Genomic DNA, 19627 nt, shown 5'->3' with positions numbered 1-19627 from the left:
TAAAATTTTCACATAAATATTTCAGTAAAAAATTAGTCACATTGTTCACATCTTTGCATGAAAACTCTTCATGTTTTCAAGCAAAGAGAGGCATACTGTGAACACCTAATTTTTTACCAAAATATAAAGATTTAACACCAATTTTTAAAAAGGTTATATTCAAAACAAATAAAAATAAATAAATTGTGTAAATTACTTTAATAATAAAAAAAATTATGAATTTATGGTACTTGTTTTAAATCTTCAACTTTTAATTAGTTTAAAAAATAATTGCAGAAGAAAAAAAAAGAGTCCTAAATATTAAATTTACCTTCCCCTTATCTTAATTAACCTCAAACTCTCAAAAACTAATTTTCCTATTATTGTTATTTAGTAGGATATTTATTTAATTATTTCTCAACCATAATTCCCTCAACAATATTTTAAATTAAATCCTAATCTCACTCTATTACGTTCCTTTTAATTAGCACCAGACTCTCAGCCAAAAATATTATAAAAAAACACATTCAGTTGAGAAGAAAAACATACAGATACAGGAAAATACAGAGAGGAAAAGAGAGAAATATAGAGAAAGATAGAGAGAAAACAAAAAGAGTGAAAAAAGTGAGTTTTATCTGGTAATCTGAGGTTTTGTTCGCGGTTTCGGTCTGCGACTCTTTAAAGTTAATTAACAATCATTAACTTTTGAAATTAGTAGATCGTAGCAGTTGTTTTTGTGGTATCCATTTTTGCATCGAGGTAACTCTAAATTCTCGAATTAATTAAATAGAATATTGTATGAAAATTTGATGTTTATAATAATAATATAAAGTTTTTTTTGAATAGTATCAATATGTGATGCATGTTGTGATTTTTTTATGTTTTTTTTTTAAAATTTATGGATGTTTAGGAAAACGGAATCAAAAATATTTCTTGCTAAAAAATAATATGAAAATAAAATATGTATCATACATTTTTTTATTATTATTATTATTGTCTAAACTTTTATTAGATGCAATTTAATTGATTTTGTAATTTAATAAGTTAATGTTCTTCTGGAGCCTAGTTTTTCACTAAAAATAAAAAAATAAAATTTATAAACTTGTTAGATTAGGATGTAAACTAAAATTTTTAATTGATTAGTAATTAAAAAAAAACTTATGTGTAATGCGTTTTTTTTACACATTATTTGAATTAAAAATTATCTTTAGAATAAGTATAAGATAGTTATCTAAGTCGCATTATCAAAGTTTATCATTGAAAGAATATATAAATATTATTCAGAGTGATAACTAAAATTAAAAATAATGAGAAAGAGAAAAAAATGAAAGAAAAACCATAGGAATAAAAAAAACAACAAAATAAAATTATTTTATTTTTTCTTGATTTATCAAAATGGACAAATAATTAGAGATAATTATAAAAAAATTGGACAAATAATTATAAAAAAATGGACAAATAATTAGAAATAAGATGGGTAATGAATAATTATGATTGGACCGAGAGAATAAAAACTAGGTGTTAAAATGAGTTTGAGTTTAGCATTTATAATTTATTTGAAATTGAAGATCACACTAGATATTAAATTTTAAAATCATGATTTTAATTTTATTTTTTTATAAATTGCACAAAGAGCGGCCATGTTTACTAGTTGAGGATGATTTTGATTCAATACATCTACTCTTAATATTTATGAAATGATGATAATGACGATTGCAAAATGAACTCCAAATTCACATGAAATGCAAATTTAATTTTGCCCTCTCCCTATCACATCTTATATATACAACACCAGCCTTAGAAGCTGAGTCTACCCTTTTTGAGCTAAAAACTCATTTTTTATTTATGATTTTTTTCTGGGATCGCCGGAAAATCAAGATTCCGGTAACCGACAGTTAATTAAAGAAAAATAAAGTATTTTCGTAAGTTAAATTAAATGGCGAAAGGTCGAAAACTGACCATCAGTATGAGTGAAAGGTATTTAGGAAGTTACAGTTACAATAATGGAAATCAAACAGTCAACGAAACATCGGAATTTGGAGAAGACGATGTTTGGTCAACCGTTGATGAAATGGTCAACGCTGGCGGCGGCGACGATGATCATTTAATGAACGGCGCTTGTAACTCACGCGCGACCGCAGAGAGTGACGTCCGAAGTTTTAGGAGCAGCCGCCGATGCCAAGCTGGAGGCGGCAGCAGCGGCGGCTTGTCATTGGCTTTTGATGATGATGCAGGTAAGGCCACGTCATCATCTCGGATCATTCATCAGTTTCGTGGACAAGACAGCCTGGCAGCGCAGTCTCCACGTGGACGACACATGGCGTCTTCGGCACCTGTGAATGTTCCTGATTGGTCAAAGATATATCGAGTTGACTCAGTTGAGTCATTTCATGACTCGGACGACGGTGCTGATGATCATGAGTTGGATATGATTCCCCCACATGAGTATTTGGCTCGTGGATATGGTAGATCTCGAAAATCAACAACTGATTCGATGTTTGAAGGTGTGGGAAGGACATTAAAGGGTAGGGACATGAGTCGAGTTCGAGATGCAGTGTGGAGCCAGACCGGGTTCGATGGCTAAGTCGATTCATCAATAGTTGTTGACATATATATATATATATATGTATATATATATAGTGTAATTTTTATTTTTATTTTTTTGTTTTTGGGCAATGATTCAAGCCGAATGAATATAGTTTCAGTGAGTCAACGAGGCTGTGATTGAGCCCAATTATATGATTTGATGTTTTCCTTCTCTCTATATTTTAATAATTTGTTTGGTTTTTTTATTCTTTAAATTTCATTAAAATAATGTCTTTTTTTTTTTCAAAAATATGTTTAGAATCATATGATTAAATAATATCTGAGTATGTTTTTAGTTTAAAATTACAAAAAATTTAATTCTCCTTTTTCTTAAAAATATGTATTAAATTAAATCCATACAAACAAATTGATAGAATATTTAGATAAGAATTTATACCATGTCACCAATGACTCCCACTTTCATATTGGTTTGTGGACAGTCCTAGTGTTGTAGGAAAGAAATGGAAAAGGAAATAAAGAATAGATTAAAGTACAAAAGGTATATAATTGCATATTGGAAATACAGTAAAGAATAGATTAAAGTACAAAAGATATATAATTGCATATTGGTAATACAGTTAGGTAATTGTAACATCATATATATGTTAGGTGTGTGTAGGATTTCAATTATATCATAAAACTTTCTTTTAACTTTTCGTTATTGGTTCACCAATTCATAGGCCCGTCCACCCCACAAAAATTATTCTCCTTGTCTCAATTTAGATAACACAATTTAAATGATTATGATTTTTATAAGATAATATACTTTTAAAAATTACGATTTTAAAATTAATCATAATTATTTATATAATTACAAATACTCTTATTAAGAACTAAATGTGAAGTACTAACTTTAGAGCTATATCTAAAAATATCATTCTTTTTATCTAATTTGGGAAAAAATTGTACACCATATATATTACAACAAAAGGAAATAGAAAAGGAAAAAAGAAGATAATTATCTATAAAATTGATTGATCGACTATCACTTGTCAAATGTCAAATAATAATAATAATAACCCAATAGAAAAGCTAACATAAACTATGAGTCATGACGTATGATATAGGAGTATATTGTTAAAATGTCCTAATCAAATGATTTTTTATATTTATATTTATTATAGAAGATCCCAATTTCATATTGAGAAAATAACGATAAAAAGCTTGCATTTGATAAAATTTTGCTCATTCCTATTTTTCAATTATCAAATATTAATTCCTTAATAGAAATTAGCTTAAACATGTCTTTATCTTGAAATGTTTAGCTAGTATTATAATGACGTAGATTATTTTGTAATGAAGCTACTTAAATAGTTAAATGACCATTTCAAATAATTGCCACTAAAGTGAACAAGGTGTGTGGGACATGAATGCAATAATTAATACACAGAAGGTGGAGCTTAATTATTGCTAAGTAGTATGCGTTTTTTTGGAACAAGACATTACGAACCATATATTTTTTTTCTAGGAAGATAATGTTTTTTAAAAGGGATAATGTTCAAGTATCTCCTCAACCTATGACCGAAATCTCAAAGACACACTTATACTATACTAAGGTCGTAGTACTCCCTGAACTTATTTTATTAATAATTTTTTACCCCTTTTTAGTCTACGTGGCACTATCTGGTGGGTCCAACACTGGTTGACTTTTTTTTTCAAACTAGTGCCACGTAGGCTAAAAAGGGGTAGAAAATTACTTATAAAATAAGTTCAGGGGGTAATAGGACCTTAGTATAGTATAAGTGTGTCTCTAGGATTTCAGGCATAGGTTGAGGGGGGTACTTGTGCATTTTCCCTTTTTAAAATGAGAAACATAATATTTTAATTGTAAATAAGAAGATAAATTTTACAAGTGCCATTCATTCTACATTAATGGTGTTCTCTACTCTCAAATACACACCTCATCTCTATATTCACTCCCACCACCTCCTGGCTGATTTGTGTTGTACATTGAATAACACACAACCAATAGAATGTATGTGAGCTCAATCTATGGTCACGTCCTTCGAACCATAGATTACTGTTGCTGGAATGAAACGAAGCTTTGGAAGAGAATTATTCTTTTTACTATAAACTCATATGATACTTGACAATTTGCTCATATTGCACCTCTTGCTCACAATTTTACTATGTCATGTCAACCTAACACTCTAGAAAAAGCTAACAGAATGAAATAGAAAATACAAAAAGTTGCTAGGAAAGATTTTATTGTAGAGAACTTTGAGCTTCGACATTTATAGTCTTAATGCATGAGCGAGTTAGTAGTAGCGAGCTTCAACTCTAGTCTCTTCGCTCCAGCCTCGGTCATAAAATTATGAGTTGGTACAGTCGATCATTGCATGAGCAGTCTTGTTATTGATGCTGAGGTTTATGTAATGATTTCCATTATCATCGGGTTGAACAAGTTACTTCTTGACACCTCCATATAGTCCTACAGTACCCAACTGTGATGTGCCTAAACCTTCTCCTTGCTTTTGCCCTTTCTGCTCGCGCACCATGGCACCGAGACTCTTTAAGTTGGGACAGTTCAAACCATGAGGTCCTATTGGAACATTACGTGTAGTCGTATTAAGTTTGAGCAGTTCTCATCCCTGTTTATTTAGGATTAAGTTTAAGTAGTTATTGTCTAGTTAGATTCTACTACTTTAGTTCGTCTAAGAGGCTTTCCGCTACAATTTTATTTAAGCAACTTACTGTCTTCATTAATAAATTACCGTCTTTCAACTTATACCTAATCTTTATATGATATCAGGGCTTTCAACACTCTAACAAGAATGATCCAACTTTTTTCCTTCCTTCTCCTAACACAAATCAGCAACAATGACCAATTCCAACGGGAACAACAATAATAATCCAACAATTATCAATGTTGATAACCCAATCGATAGTAACATAATCATTCAGTTCAATCCTACTTCCAAACTACCCATTAAACTAAGCGGTGGTCACAACTTCGCCACCTGAAAAGCCAAATTATCCATGCTTATGTATGGCTACTACCTCTTTGGCCATACTGATGAGACCACTCCGGCTCCCAATCGCATGAGATCCTTTGGTAGGAACATATCTCTTAATTCTGCCTTCTTACCTTGGTTCCGCCAAGATAAACTCATCCAAGATGCCCTTATGACCTCTATCGAACCCACTATTGCTTCTATTCTTGCTATCGTTGACTCGGCTAAATTAGCTTGGAATGCTTTTCATACCACTTATGTGAACAAGTCTCAAACTCCGGTCTTTAGTTTGCTTGATTAGTTTTCCCGTGTCATTAAAGAATCTAGCTCCATCACTGAATATCTTCAATATTAAGTCCCTTTCAGATGAGTTAGCCACTGTTGGTGATCCTGTGTCCAATCCTAATGTAACAATCCTAAAAAAATCGAATAGATAAATACTTAAGGTGATTTAATTATTATTTAAAGATCTGAAATTTTAAGGGCATAATGGTCCTTTCACGTATTAATTAAATCAGATTTGCATTAATTTAATTAAATTCTATTTTGACTAAGTCTTGAATTAAGACTCCTAAATCTATGCTAACACTCTCCTAATCAAGTTTGTCACCTCTCCACGTTAAAAAAACTCTCTTGTTCTCTCTGCCAATTAACGTGAAGAAACAGATTCTTTGAAAAAAAAATTCGCACTTGAAGAACTCACTAAAAAGTCTAAGGAAGCAAGTTAATCAAAAACGTTAAGACAAGGGAGAATTCCGTCGAGTTGGTGGTGGAACTTTAGGTGATGGTGTAGTTTTGGAGACAAGTTTAGGCAGCAACTTCAAGCTTGAACAACGTCAAAAGATATGGGTTTCTCTTCTGGAATTCTTTCTCCAAGAGTATTTTCCTTCAAACGATTCTCAAGTCTTGAAAACTAAGGTTGTTCCCCTTTGTATGTCCTTGTCATTAACTCCCAAAGAATTTGTAGGATGGGTATGTTGTGCTGCTAGATTTAGGCATCAATGATGTATTTATATTAATTGTGGACATGTTGATGTGATGGAAATTATAAAAGAAAAAAGAAAAAAAACCAATATTCAAAGTGTAATCGAAAAGTTGGTGTGTGTGTATGCATGTGGGCAGTGGCTTTGGCCAATTTTTTGGGGTTGTATGAATCATGTATTTCTTGTGTATTTTATGTGTACAATGTGTGTACACTGTCATGTTCGTTACCATGAAAAATAGTGGATTGAAATAACCACCTTTTAGCCAACTAAACTTATGAACAATGTGACTAAAAATGAGTTAAATAATGACAAGAAATTTTCAGATTTGGGTACTCTATGAAAATGTTGAAATTTGGGTTTTAAAAAGGGAATATTAAATAAGTGAGGTCAATGGGAATTGAACCCAAGACCTCACAAGTTAAGATGACTGGAAAAAGAGAAAAAAAATGGAAGGGGCTAAGGGGAATCGAACCCCTTAGCTACTGGTTTCGCTGGGAAGGGAAAAAAAATGGGGGGGGGGGGGGGGGGAATCAAACCCTTGGCCCATGTCTTGCGCGAGAAAAAGGAAAAGAAAATGGGGCTGGGGGGTCGAACTCGCGACCTGGGGGAAAGAGGAGGAGAAAATTAATTCAACAAATAAATGGGAGGCGTGGGATTCGAACCCACGACCTACAACTACGCGCGAAAGAAAGGGTAAAAAAAGGAAAAGGAGACGTGAGACGTGGGGATCGATACCACGACCTCAAGGCTGAAGAAATGAACAAATTAATTAAGAAAAGAAGTGAGGCTGTGGGGATTCGATTCCACAACCTCACTGCTGCTCGCCCCATTTAAATAAATTAAAGATAGAGAGCCTGTAGGGGTTCAAACCCATCACCTTACAGCCTCCTCAGTGAAATATAAAAAAAAATTAAATCAAAGGGGTTGTGGGGGCTCGAACCCCCAGCCCTTCGGTTAACTAAGAGTAAAATTAAAATAGAAAATTAATCCCTTCATGTAAATGTTGAGATTTAATTTAGAATTTTAATTAAAATAGAAAATTAAATAGAAAATTAATCCCTTCATGTAAATGTTGAGATTTAATTTAGAATTTTAATTAAGACAGAAAATTAATCACTTCATGTAAATCTTGAGATTTAATTTAGAATTTTAATTAAAATATAAAATTAATCATTTCATGTAAATGTTGAGATTTAATTTAGAATTCTAATTAAAATAGAAAATTAATCCCTTCATGTAAATGAAAAAGTTTTATTTAGAATTCTAATTAAAATAGAAAATTTACCCTTTCATGTAAATGTTGAGATTTAATCTAAAATTTTAATTAAAATAGAAAATTAATCATTTTATGTAAATGTTGAGATTTAATTTAGAGTTCTAATTTTATGAATATTAGAAGTAAAATCAATGAAAAATAAATAAATGATATGCAAGTGATTCAAGATTTGGTTCCCGTGACCAAACTTCCGTTTTAATACATAAGTCATACGTGAGTAAAATATCCAAGAGTAATGCCATCTACTTAGATAAAAAAATCAAGATCTTCGCATATATACAAGATACATAAGTCTTGTAATACATAATCTTAGGAAAGTAAGAATCACTTAGCGAGCTATTAATGAAGCTCCATGGCTCATTTGTATAGACACATAAGTCTAACATACATTCAAAAAATAAGTGAACCTAAGATGTACATAATGAAATGATGAACCTTAGAAGGGTTAAGTATGAGTGTAAGATACACTAAATGGCCAAGTGCATTGGTATATGATGAGATGAACTATGAAATGAAGAAATGAACATTCACATAATAAGAGGTAAGTAACTATGAAAAACAAGGGTACTAATAATGAAAAATGTGGTGACATCATGATAAGAGGCTAATGTATATGATAAGAGCAATCTCAAATGAGCCTAAGTAAATGTTACAAATACGTACTCACCAATGAGAGTGTAAGATAATGAAGAGATCAGTCTCTATGAACACTCTAATGAAAGTATTGAGTTTACACACTTAATACTAATGATGAGATAAGAAATTATTTAATGAGATATGATGTCCTCATACTAGAAGTCAGCTTCCATGACGTATGAGTTGAATGTAATGGAACTTTATACTGAGCACCGATAGGCTAGCTATGAGCGGTGATACCTTCTTTCTGGAAGGGCGAAGGTTCAGTAACTCTCATGAGATGAGACTGTCTGGCTTGCCGGGTATGAGTCTCCATACATCTCCTAGTCTTTGAACCTATACTTCCAATATAGGGATTCAGCGGGGTTAAATTCTCATATACGCTAGCATGTAATGAGTCACTTTGGCCGGTGATTCTACCTTTTCTCGGTGTGGAAAAGACACTAGATTTCATGATGCTCACATGATCTATGTCGATTAAATTTAAAGTTCCCAATGAATGAATGAGGGCAACCTCAAATGAATCATATAAAGAAATGAATGATACCGAAGGTGTTAGGATAAGATAATCAAGAGGTGAGGTAGACTCAGGTAATGACATTAGGTCATTCCTGATCATTGCACAGCAAACCGATGAAAGTGTTAAACTACATCCTAGGTATAGCTGGTGTTCACATTGTCCTATGAATGAATTGAAATGAAGTATGTATGAATGAATGAAGCAGACTTTGTGTTTACCAATGAAGACTCCCTAGTTGAGGTCCCATATGTTGAGCCCTCATTTTGGAAAGTCTTAATGTCAAGCCCATTATAACAAGGTCTAATGGCATATGAATAAATAATATGAAAGAAGTTGTGTGTTATATGTTATGTGCTATGATATTTGCTATATGAAGATGTCATGTGTTGTGTGCAATACGATATTTATAATGATGCATGTTACTATCATGACATGACCTTCCTAACTCAATTTGGAAAGTTCACTAACTTTCCTAATCTCAATTTGACAAGTCCACTGACTTAATTCCATAAATTAAGTTGATCGAAAGAGCTATTCCTTCTCATGCATGTCCTTGGTGTGTGCTTGCATATACCCATACTTAGTACAATTGTGTACTAATTCCATACAAACATCTACTTTTAGGTGCAGACCCAGGTGGGCGATAGAGCTACATGTTCGTTGTTGCATCTATTCGAACGTCAGCATTCATCCGGAGTTTGGTAGGTCCTCATGCTTCCGAGGATGCTACTGTTTTACATTCTAGCATAGTTTTAGTGTCGAGCTAGTGGAGCATGTTCCACTAGCGTTTCTTTCCTGTTTTGATTCAGACTTTGTATTGGTGCCATTTTGGTAATTATACAATTAAGACTTAATGAACTATTTTTTTCAGTTGCTTATCTCTTTAATGTTAGATTGTTGATGATGAACGATTATGAAATGTTAAGAATGTTTAGCAAGTATATCTAAAGAACCAAAAGTTTCAATTTTTCTGCTAAAATTAACCTATGTAAAGTTAGGATGACGTAAGTAGGCTTGTTTTCGACCTCTGAGAGGTCAACGACGCCGGTCTCGTCCAGTCGTGAAACCTGAACTCATCGTCAAAATACTAAGTGGTCTGGGCCTAAGTTTTGAGAGATATCTGCTGCAATTCGTACACGTGATACGACTATCTCCATTGAGGAATTTTTTGAAAATTACTAAACTATGAACTCTTCCTTCGCCACGAGGATGCTAAGAAGTTGTCTAGTCCTATCACTGTTGCAGTAGAAACTCCCACAAAAAACAACAGCAATAATCACAACAATCGCATTCAGACAACCAATTCTCAACAATGGAGTCAATTCTCACGGCCAAATACTCGACCACAATGGTAGTCTAACTCAAATCCAAACGGCATTACTCGTTGTCAACTATATAAATGGATAGGTCACACAGATAATATTTGTCGTTCGGAGTCTGACAACCACTTTTAAGCCAAAGCCAGCTATGCAACTAGTTTACTGCTGCCACCAACCCCTGGATATTTGAATCAGGAGCCACCCATCACATCACCACAGAACCACACAACCTACACCTGTACCACGATAATGAGGATCTCTCCATGGGTGATGGTAATAAAATTCCAATTTCTCACACTAGTTCTACTCAATTAAATGCATCAAATAATATTTTTTAGACTAACTCACACTCTCTTTGCTCCTTCCATTAAACGTAAGCTTCTCTCTGTTTCCAAAATTTTCCCAAGTCCCTTCTTAAACCACGTGACAAGGAGCTATTTCGTTATTTTTACTTACACCCACGGAAATAAAATACCCCTTCACGTTTTTCCCACTTTCACACCTCAATTTTTCCCTTTATAATCTCTCAATTGGCTGAAGGTTTCTCCAAGAATTCATCACTAAAAGTGAATTTCATACTTACATAGAGTTTTTTTCCTATTAAGTTTATTTAGTTTGTAATTCTATAACTTTCTTATTTTTTTAGTTTTTGCTAACATGGAAAGAGCTAATTATCAAGACAAAAGAAAAAGGATTGTAGTTCTATTGCAATACCTCCAGCCAATGGCACATTGGAGCAAATCCAACATCTGATCGTAGCAATTATCGAAGTTACTAATGAGAAATGGAGGAAAAGTGAAGATAGTTTGTCTTTGCTATGGCAATTTTTTGACCCCTCTGAATCTGTCAAACATGCTGGTGGAGATGATGTTGAAAAATGGTGATGCATAGCATAACAAAACAAGCGGGATGCCTAAATTTTTTTTATTATCTTAGATAGGAGGAACTTAGTCCTGTACAACAACAAGGAAATATGAAATAACAACGACGACATAAATGTTATTCCTTTGTTAAGATAATAAAGGGTAATCTATCAACTCCACCAACATGTTTGACAAATTCAGCTGGGGTCAGAAAATTACCATGACAAAGACAAACTATCTTCAGTTCATTTATCTTTTTACACGAGTATAAAAGTCGTTCAATCTTCTTTCTTTCTTTTTGGTCCTTCACCTTTTGTGTAGACAGTGTTTTCTATTCAATTGAAGATGATTTCACATTGAGAACTAAAGGTAAAAATATAAATTATTTCTAACTTCATTTTGTTACAAATTAAAATTGAATAAATATATATAAATCAATTCGTAAATTCTTGATACCTTGAGTAGGACGTTGTTGGATTTCAACCTCAGCTACACTTGAAACAACACATCCTTGCGATCTACCAGCTGGAAACTTCAATGAATATTTTATTATTTTTTCACAAAAAATGATTCATTTTTTCGAGTGAACATCAAAATTACCATTCAATGAAAGCCCTAAATTTTCATTAGCTACATTCCATGAAGTTCCTATTGTTGATACCCAATTTTGGACCTCCGCACATAATTTAACTTTCGAGCTTCATTAATTTTGATTGATTTAAAATAATTAGCTTTATAAAATTTAACATATTTTTCAATTTATTTTAGAATAATTTTAGTAGCTTTTATAATTTTTAAATAGTAAATATGTTTTTATGTAATTAGTTTATTTTATAAATATTTGAAAGTAATCCTGAAAAGATTTTAATTTTGTTAAATATTTTATAAAATTAGTTTAGTTTAGGTTATGTTTAATTTTAAAAATTAACTAGTTTATGATTGAAATAATTATTTTATTTTGTTAAGATTGAGAAGCTCCTAAATTAATTATATTAATTCATCTTATTTAGACTTTGACTGAATTTGCAAATTAAATTCGATTTGGCTAAATTAATAATTCATTTAGCTAACCCATATTAAAGGACAAAATTATGGGCCTTTAAAAAAGCTTTTTTTTCAGCAGCCCACTCTTTTGTTCTCAATTCCCGGTCCATTTCCTTATCCCCAAAAGAAATTACCAAATGATAGAGCAACAACAATTCTCTTTTTGGAGGTTTCTTTGTCCAGTTTCATTCGCTGCCTGGGAAAAGGTAATATCTACTCCTTTGTTTATTTTTTATTATGTGATGAGTTTGTCTGTGTTAGGTTTTCTTTGGCTTCATTCTCACTCTGGTCGAATGTGAATGGCCATGGTTTATTATCTTTATTGGTGGAATTATTTGCTGATCATTGTGTTATTCCTCGATTAGATGTTCAATTCAGTTTGTAATTGTTTAAGTTTATCTTTCGTGATGTTTCGAATCACATGTTCGTCTTGCTTTGATTCTATGCCTAACTTGTTCTTAAGTATTAGCTCCCTTGATGTCATTAGTTTGTAGCTAGATCCTTTGGCTCAATTTTGTTTCTTGGAAGCTAAGTATGTCTACGTTTTGCTTTGTTCGAAATCGTTTAAAGTTCATTTGGTCCAGCTGTGTGTCGTTAGGTTGTTTCTGTTTTCAAGTAAAGAAAATCAGCTTGTTCCATGTATATAATTATTTTATTTCATTTTTCTTGTACTAGCATGCCTTTTCTCTTTATATAAAGTTATGTTAACCACTAATCATTTGTTTACCATAATAATGTCGGCGGCCTGTATAAATTTTATGGATAACTTATCGGTGGCCCTTTAAAGTTGACATCAACTTTCACATGGACACTCTAAGTAAGATATTTCATTTTTAGCACCTCATGTCAAACCTCATTGTATCATTTTGACACTTTTTATGTTTTCAAAACCACATTTTAAGTGTGTACATCCAGGCGCCTCTTATGTGAAAAATAAACAAATCTGACACGTAGAAATTTTATTTTATTCTTTAATAAAATATTTTTACTTTCTTTTTTATTTCTTCCAGATCCCAAACCTCATGCCCCACCTCTTCTCTTCTTTCTTCTTGTCTTTCCTTTCTCTTTTGATTTGTTCTTCTCCTTCAAAAAGACAAAGAGCATAGATTAGTTCACAAAGTAAAATACGTTGGAGAATATGAAAAATCATATCAAATCAAAAAGGTTTTGTATGACATTTAGAAGAAAATGATTTTTGTGCTACTATGATTGAGATTTACAATGACGGATATATAAAATAAATTTCTTTTTTTTAGTGGAGGTTGTTCTTTATTTTGTTTATCTCTTGAAATCAATTTAATTTCGTAATTTCAATGGATAAGGTAAGAATGTAAATCAGTTTGTCCATTTGAAAGAAGTTGATTTCATTTTTTGTTTTCTCGAAAATCGATTTTGTTTTTAAATAAAAATCAAGATGCAAATTGGATTTTCAAACAAGATGAAAGAATCAAAGAGGGTAACCTAGTAAAGTATTGTAATATTTCTTTAAAAAGTTGTGTGGTGATGAGGATGGTAAAAGGTGAAGAAGATGGAAGGGAGAAAGTAAGGAAGAAAAAGGAGAACAAAATATTTATAAAAAACTCAAAATATTTACAATAAATGTCTCGGACGCGCTTTAAATTCGTGTAGCACCTATACCATGCTTAGTCAGCGAAAAGTATTTAAAGACACAATTAGACGCGATATGAGGTGTATAAATTGAACAAAGCTTAATTAAAGTGTCTAACTGAAAATTTCTGCCAAGTTTAGGAGGCCACTAATGGACTAGGCCTAAATTTTTGTGGCATATATGTATGTATCTGAAAGTGTCTCTAGTATGGTCTTTTCTTCGGTTTAATCATGTGTTTTGGTATTGTTACCCCACCATGCTATTTTCAATGGACATTATTTATGTAGTTTATGTCAACATTTAACATGTTTGATTTGAATAATGATGTCATTTTGTTTAGTTCTTTGATTAAAACTATTTTCTTCTTTTTGCTTCAAGTAAGCTAGCTTGACCCTTTAGTATGATAAGTTGGCATCTCCAGGTCTCTATGTATGAGTGGGTATCGTTTATAGCAGAAAGTGTGATGTTTGTCTACTGTGCATTATGCTATCTCTATTTTGTTTATATGGAAAAGAGCCTAAAATATCCTTTAAGTATCAGAAATGGTACAAAATTACCCTACATCCACCTATTAGCACCTAAATACCTTTCTCATCCACCTATTGACTCCAAAATACCATTCTTATTCATCTTTGGGTCCAAAATTAACAACTTTTATAATGATTTTATATTTAAACTATTTAAATATTTTTTAATACAAGGGCGCTCAACTATTTATTATAATTTAACTTATTAATATAATTTATAATCAAATCTACTACCCATCCATTATTAATTGAACCATACCTAATTAATAAGTCCGCCCCATTACTAATGCACAACAGGATAACTACTACCAATGAGTGTTTCTAAAAATTTGAGGCGAAAATGTCTACAGAAGTACATTATCAACATTAAAGTCCTCAACCAAAACACATTATAATTCAAGTGTCTAAATAAAAATTACTAATAAACTTAAAAGTCTGACTATGTTCATATTAATTATTCATTTGCCTCAATTATGTGATGTTACTTAATCGATAATTTTTTTATAAAAAGAATATATTAAGGTTTTAATATTTAAAACAAATAATAAATATTTATAAATTTATATTAAAAATAGTGCATGAATTAAATAGAGAGGTACTACTTTACCTTTAATCATAAATTTCGAATTCAAGCTTGTAATAAAATCCTATTGAAAGCGTTTTCCTAAATAAGCGGCTCAACCTAAATTTAATTTGGGCTCCAATTCGGACTCAAATAATTTTGAATGTCATTTTTCAGGAATTGATAATTTCATCGTGCTTTAGTAGTGTTTAGGGAAATTTTGAAATTAGAAATGATTTATTAATTGGGTGGGGCTTAATTAGTAATGGGTGGGTGGGAGTAGATTTATAAATGATATTAATAAATTAAATTATATCCAATAATTGAGCGCCAGTTATTTTCAAAAATATTTAATAGTTTAAATTTAAAACCGTTAAATTAGTGGTTAATTTGAACCCAAAGGTGAATGACAATGGTATTTTGGAGCCAAGTGAAAAGGCATTTTGGAACCAATTGGTAGATAGAGGATTGTAATTACCATTTCCAATATTTTGAGGGTATTTTAGGCCTTTTTTCGTTGTTTATATTTGGGATCTTGTTATCTGTTAATTATTTGTTCATAATGTGAGCTGTTTTTGCTATGCCTTGCCTTACTCACACTTAGCTGTTGTGAGTTTTCAAAATTAAGAAAGCTCTTTTCTCTTTATCTTGTCTTAGCTTATGACCATACTCTTAGTTTCTCAAGTGAACTATGTGTTTATCTTCATTATGAATTAATTACTTTACAGTATGTTTATGAGCATTTGTTTTCCTATTCTAATTCTTTTATTTTTTTTCCATATGTTTGCATTTCCTTTGCACTTCAGGTTGGTGGAAACCCTAAACTTCTTTATCGAGTTGGCCTTCATCACTATTCGAGTTTAAGAAGCTAAAATAGCGAACTTGAAGCTATAATACAGGTCCAAAGATTAATACAAGTGCATGAAGAGCTGAATTAGGATGTATACATTAAGTATACAATCCAATATACAGGGAAAAGAACTAAAATACAGCTCATATACGGCAGTATATGATCAGTGTATACGCTGATTTTTGGATACAAAAATAGGCGAAAGCCCAAGGAAAGTTGCAGCAGGTCCAGCAGGTGTAAAAATGGACAAGATCCATTATGGGTCATTTTGAGACTCGATACATGTTATGAAGATTTGGAATTTTGGCCCAAATTTGATACTCTCTTCCTTTTTACTTGTATTGTATTGTTTTGACTTGCTTTATTTATCCTATGGTTTAATTTTATTAAATTTCCAAGATAGTCATTTCTCTTTATATTATAAAATATGAATATTTATTTTATAGAAAATTACTTAGCTTTTATTTGATATTTTTCTTTATCAACACTTAAGTTATTTCCCTTTAGAAAAATCTCGTTAGATCTTTTGAATTAAGATGATAATAATAATAATAATAATAATAATAATAATGATAATAATAATAATAATGATAATAATAATAATAATAATAATAATAATATAATAATAATAATAATAATAATAATAACAATAAAAAAATAAATTTTTCTTAATTGAAATTTTGAAAGTTATTTGAAAAGTCATTTTACTGAAATCGCCGGTTAACCGCAGGTAAGCGGGTATAGCGAGGGCCTAACACCTTACATTGAACTTTGAGCCTATTTTTCAAATTTATTTTATCTGTTTAAATCTTTTTGAAAAACACAGAGTTTGTTCTTGATATTTACTAAATAATTTAGTGGTGACTCTATTGCTTTTGAAAATTCGATTTGTCTTAAATCATAAGTTTAATCGATTTTGTCAAAAAACATAGTCATTTTTCTTTATATTTTATTTTTTTGAGTAAAACACCTATATTTTCTTTAGCTTTCTCCATGTTAGAAAAATCTAAAAAACTGTAAAAGCTATTGCATTTTGAACTAAAAAAATTATAAAATTGGAAAAGAAAAACTCCATAAAAGCTTCAGGGTGGAGAAAATATTAGACCATTTGGAAGCTTATAAAGGAGAAGATTTATGGGTGGGAAGGTACAGAAAGCGTGAAGCGGTATTTCATTTCCATTGATTTATTAAATGACAAAATAGCTGCTGAAAAGTGATACATTGTTCTTTTTGGAATAAAATGACCACGTGATTTAGGAAGGACCTTGGAAATTGATCCAAAAAGGTAACCACTTATTAGTGAATGACACATGTCAGTTATAAATTCATTCTATAATTATTATTTTTACCATTTTAAAAAGAGTAAAAAGTTAACTGTATTTTTTTTACTTTGTTTTATTGGTCAAATTGATTAAATGTTATATTATTCTATAATTTTTCCTTTGAATATTACTGAATTTAATAGGGTTATACTGTAAATTTAATTTGTATAGAGCTTAATAAATGTCTTTTTCATGAATTTTTGAAATTATAATTGTGTCTAATTTTGGTCTCTCGATACATGTATTTTCCGCGTCTAATTACATGTATCTCATATATACATGATTTAAAATTAGGTTTAATTTATTCTAAATACATTGAATCCAAGTGTATTCCTCTCTCTCTCTCTTTATATATATATGAATTACCATAGATTAGAATCTCTAAAGGAATAAAAATGACCAAACATATATGCAGATCTAAACTTGTCATTAAAATCTTATTTTGACATTCCAACTCAACCTTGTTCCATTTTAACCCTTCAACTCCAATTTTTACGTTCCATTACTCAAGGTTTTTCTCTTGTTCATACGATATCATAGCCTCTTCAATCTTTCTAAAGAATCAAAGAGCTTCCATTGTAAATGGGTGACTATTACTCATACATTGTCGCCCATCTTGTCACACCTGGAGCCTACACCCTGGATGTGTCCGACACTCGAAGACCATTTCTGGCCCCCAAGTGAACCCTTGGCCTGACTTACTTAACTCAGTGGAAAAATAAACTCAACTTAAACAAGAATAAAACATATTTAAAAACAAATACTTCATAAATTAATCTGGCCAAAATGACACTTAAGTCTCAGCAAGTAAAATAACTCCAAACTGAACTACTCACAGTCTTTTAAGCCTCTAAACTGACTGAAAAGGGATGTTGGGATAGACCTCACAATTTCCTAAAGCTAAACTAAGTAAAGCAATGAAAAAGATGTCCTCTGAAATGCAAAGAGACTCACCACTAACTCTGGAACTCAATTTGGATCAACGAAGCACAGCATGCTGATCCTGATTACCTGCTTCTGCATTATAAAACGATGCAGGTCAACTGGCATTAGTACATTGAATGTACGAGTATGCGAGTTGGAGTGCTAAACACAACTATAAATGTTGAAATGAAATTAGCATGAGTTTACCTTGGCTATAGTTAACTCATAAGATAACAACTCAAAACAAAGCAGTAACGACATATGCAATGTATATTTATGTAAAATTGATAAAATAGTGTATTTCTTAGTTCATTAAAGATATAACAATAACAAACTCAGCTTTACTTATATATGAAAGTAATATATTTCCGGCGGGAATTTCTCTAACCGACAACCACCACTATGAGCCTAAGTGGTGATATTGCGTCTTGCCCACGCTGCCAGAACTGTTCTATACTTTGTCGTTGCATCAAACATCCTCTACCTGGTGGATCCACTGGCTAACTTTAAGTGATCATCTAAAAAGTATGATACGTTAATGCCCATGATGGCTACATGGTTTACATGGGGACTTGATTTATCTGAACTCTCATTCTCACATCAGTGCTCAATACTACTCCAAAAATGTAATTTAGCTCATAATTTTAATAAAACTTCCTTCCTTTTTGTTGAGATAATTTACTGAACCCTTTAGCTTAAAAAGCTCGTTTTGGAAACAATATTCCCCTCTTTAGTTTAAAACTCTTTTGAAACTTCTTAGTTTCCTTTTAACTTAAATGTAAAAACATTTATCAGCCTTTAGGGAATACTTTGTCCCCTTTATAACTTTAGAGGAATGACCTCAACTCTTGCTCTTACTTAACTTGAAAATTTAACTCTTAGGGAATACATAGTTCCCTTATACCTTTTTATGCCGTTTTGAGAAATGAACTCAACCTTTACTCTTTTCATTTACTCGAACTTGATCCTTAAAACAAATTAAAAATGTTTAAGTAAGACTCTAAGAACTTTGAAAACTTTATTCTTACTCATTTTATAACTTTAGACTTAACTTCTTACTTTCTTGATTTTGGTTCTAACTTCCCTTGAATTTGAATTATGGATTCAAGGACCATGATCTCATGTTTATGGATGATTTCATGATGTTTAGATGTAATCTAGAGTGTTGGAATAAACTAGGAATGAAGGGTACATCACTTAGGAACTAGTACGAAAAGATAGGGAAAGAACGGGGTCTCCAGGGGTTATTGGCGCTGTGAGAGGTGTGGAGAGCCAGGGCCTATTGGACAGACCCTAGTCGGGGGCTCTATGGCTGGCGCGCCGCGCCAGGGCCTGTCAGACAGAGGCTTCCTTGAGGCTCTCTGTCAGGTGCGGCGTCCCAAGGGGTGTTTGACGGGATCTCCGACTTTTATTCTTCGTTTTTCATATGTAAACCTCCCAAACTCCCATGAATCCTTCACCAAACACTTAGGATCCCTAATTAACTCATTACCCAATAGTTTAGACCCGAAAATAGTACAGAAATATGAATCAAAACTACTAGAGATTCTACAATTCAATCAACAAGAATTTCACAACTTTTCATCAAGAGCTTCAAGATTTTCATTCAAATAAGTCTAAATTGTTGTATTGAATTAAGTTGTAGGGTGAGTGAAAGGAACCAACACCGA

General features: G+C 31.8%; 1 protein-coding gene across 1 annotated transcript; it reads left to right on the top strand.

Moving 5' to 3' along the window:
- Positions 1 to 855: 855 nt before the first annotated feature.
- Positions 856 to 2771, top strand: LOC101255844 (protein S40-5). Its single transcript, XM_004231561.5, has one exon. The coding sequence runs from the start codon at positions 1916 to 1918 to the stop codon at positions 2561 to 2563; it is 648 nt and encodes a 215-aa protein (XP_004231609.2). The 5' UTR covers positions 856 to 1915; the 3' UTR covers positions 2564 to 2771.
- The last annotated feature ends 16856 nt before the right edge of the window (positions 2772 to 19627 follow it).

This window comes from Solanum lycopersicum, chromosome 2 (genome assembly GCF_036512215.1).
Source record: "Solanum lycopersicum chromosome 2, SLM_r2.1".
Classification (NCBI taxonomy): domain Eukaryota; kingdom Viridiplantae; phylum Streptophyta; class Magnoliopsida; order Solanales; family Solanaceae; genus Solanum; species Solanum lycopersicum.
The sequence above is the reverse complement of the archived record's forward strand: the minus strand, read 5'-3'. Positions and strand labels throughout refer to the sequence as shown.

Excerpts from the sequence above, each read along its gene's own strand:
- LOC101255844 (XM_004231561.5), top strand. The coding sequence starts at position 1,916 with ATGGCGAAAGGTCGAAAACTGACCATCAGTATGAGTGAAAGGTATTTA.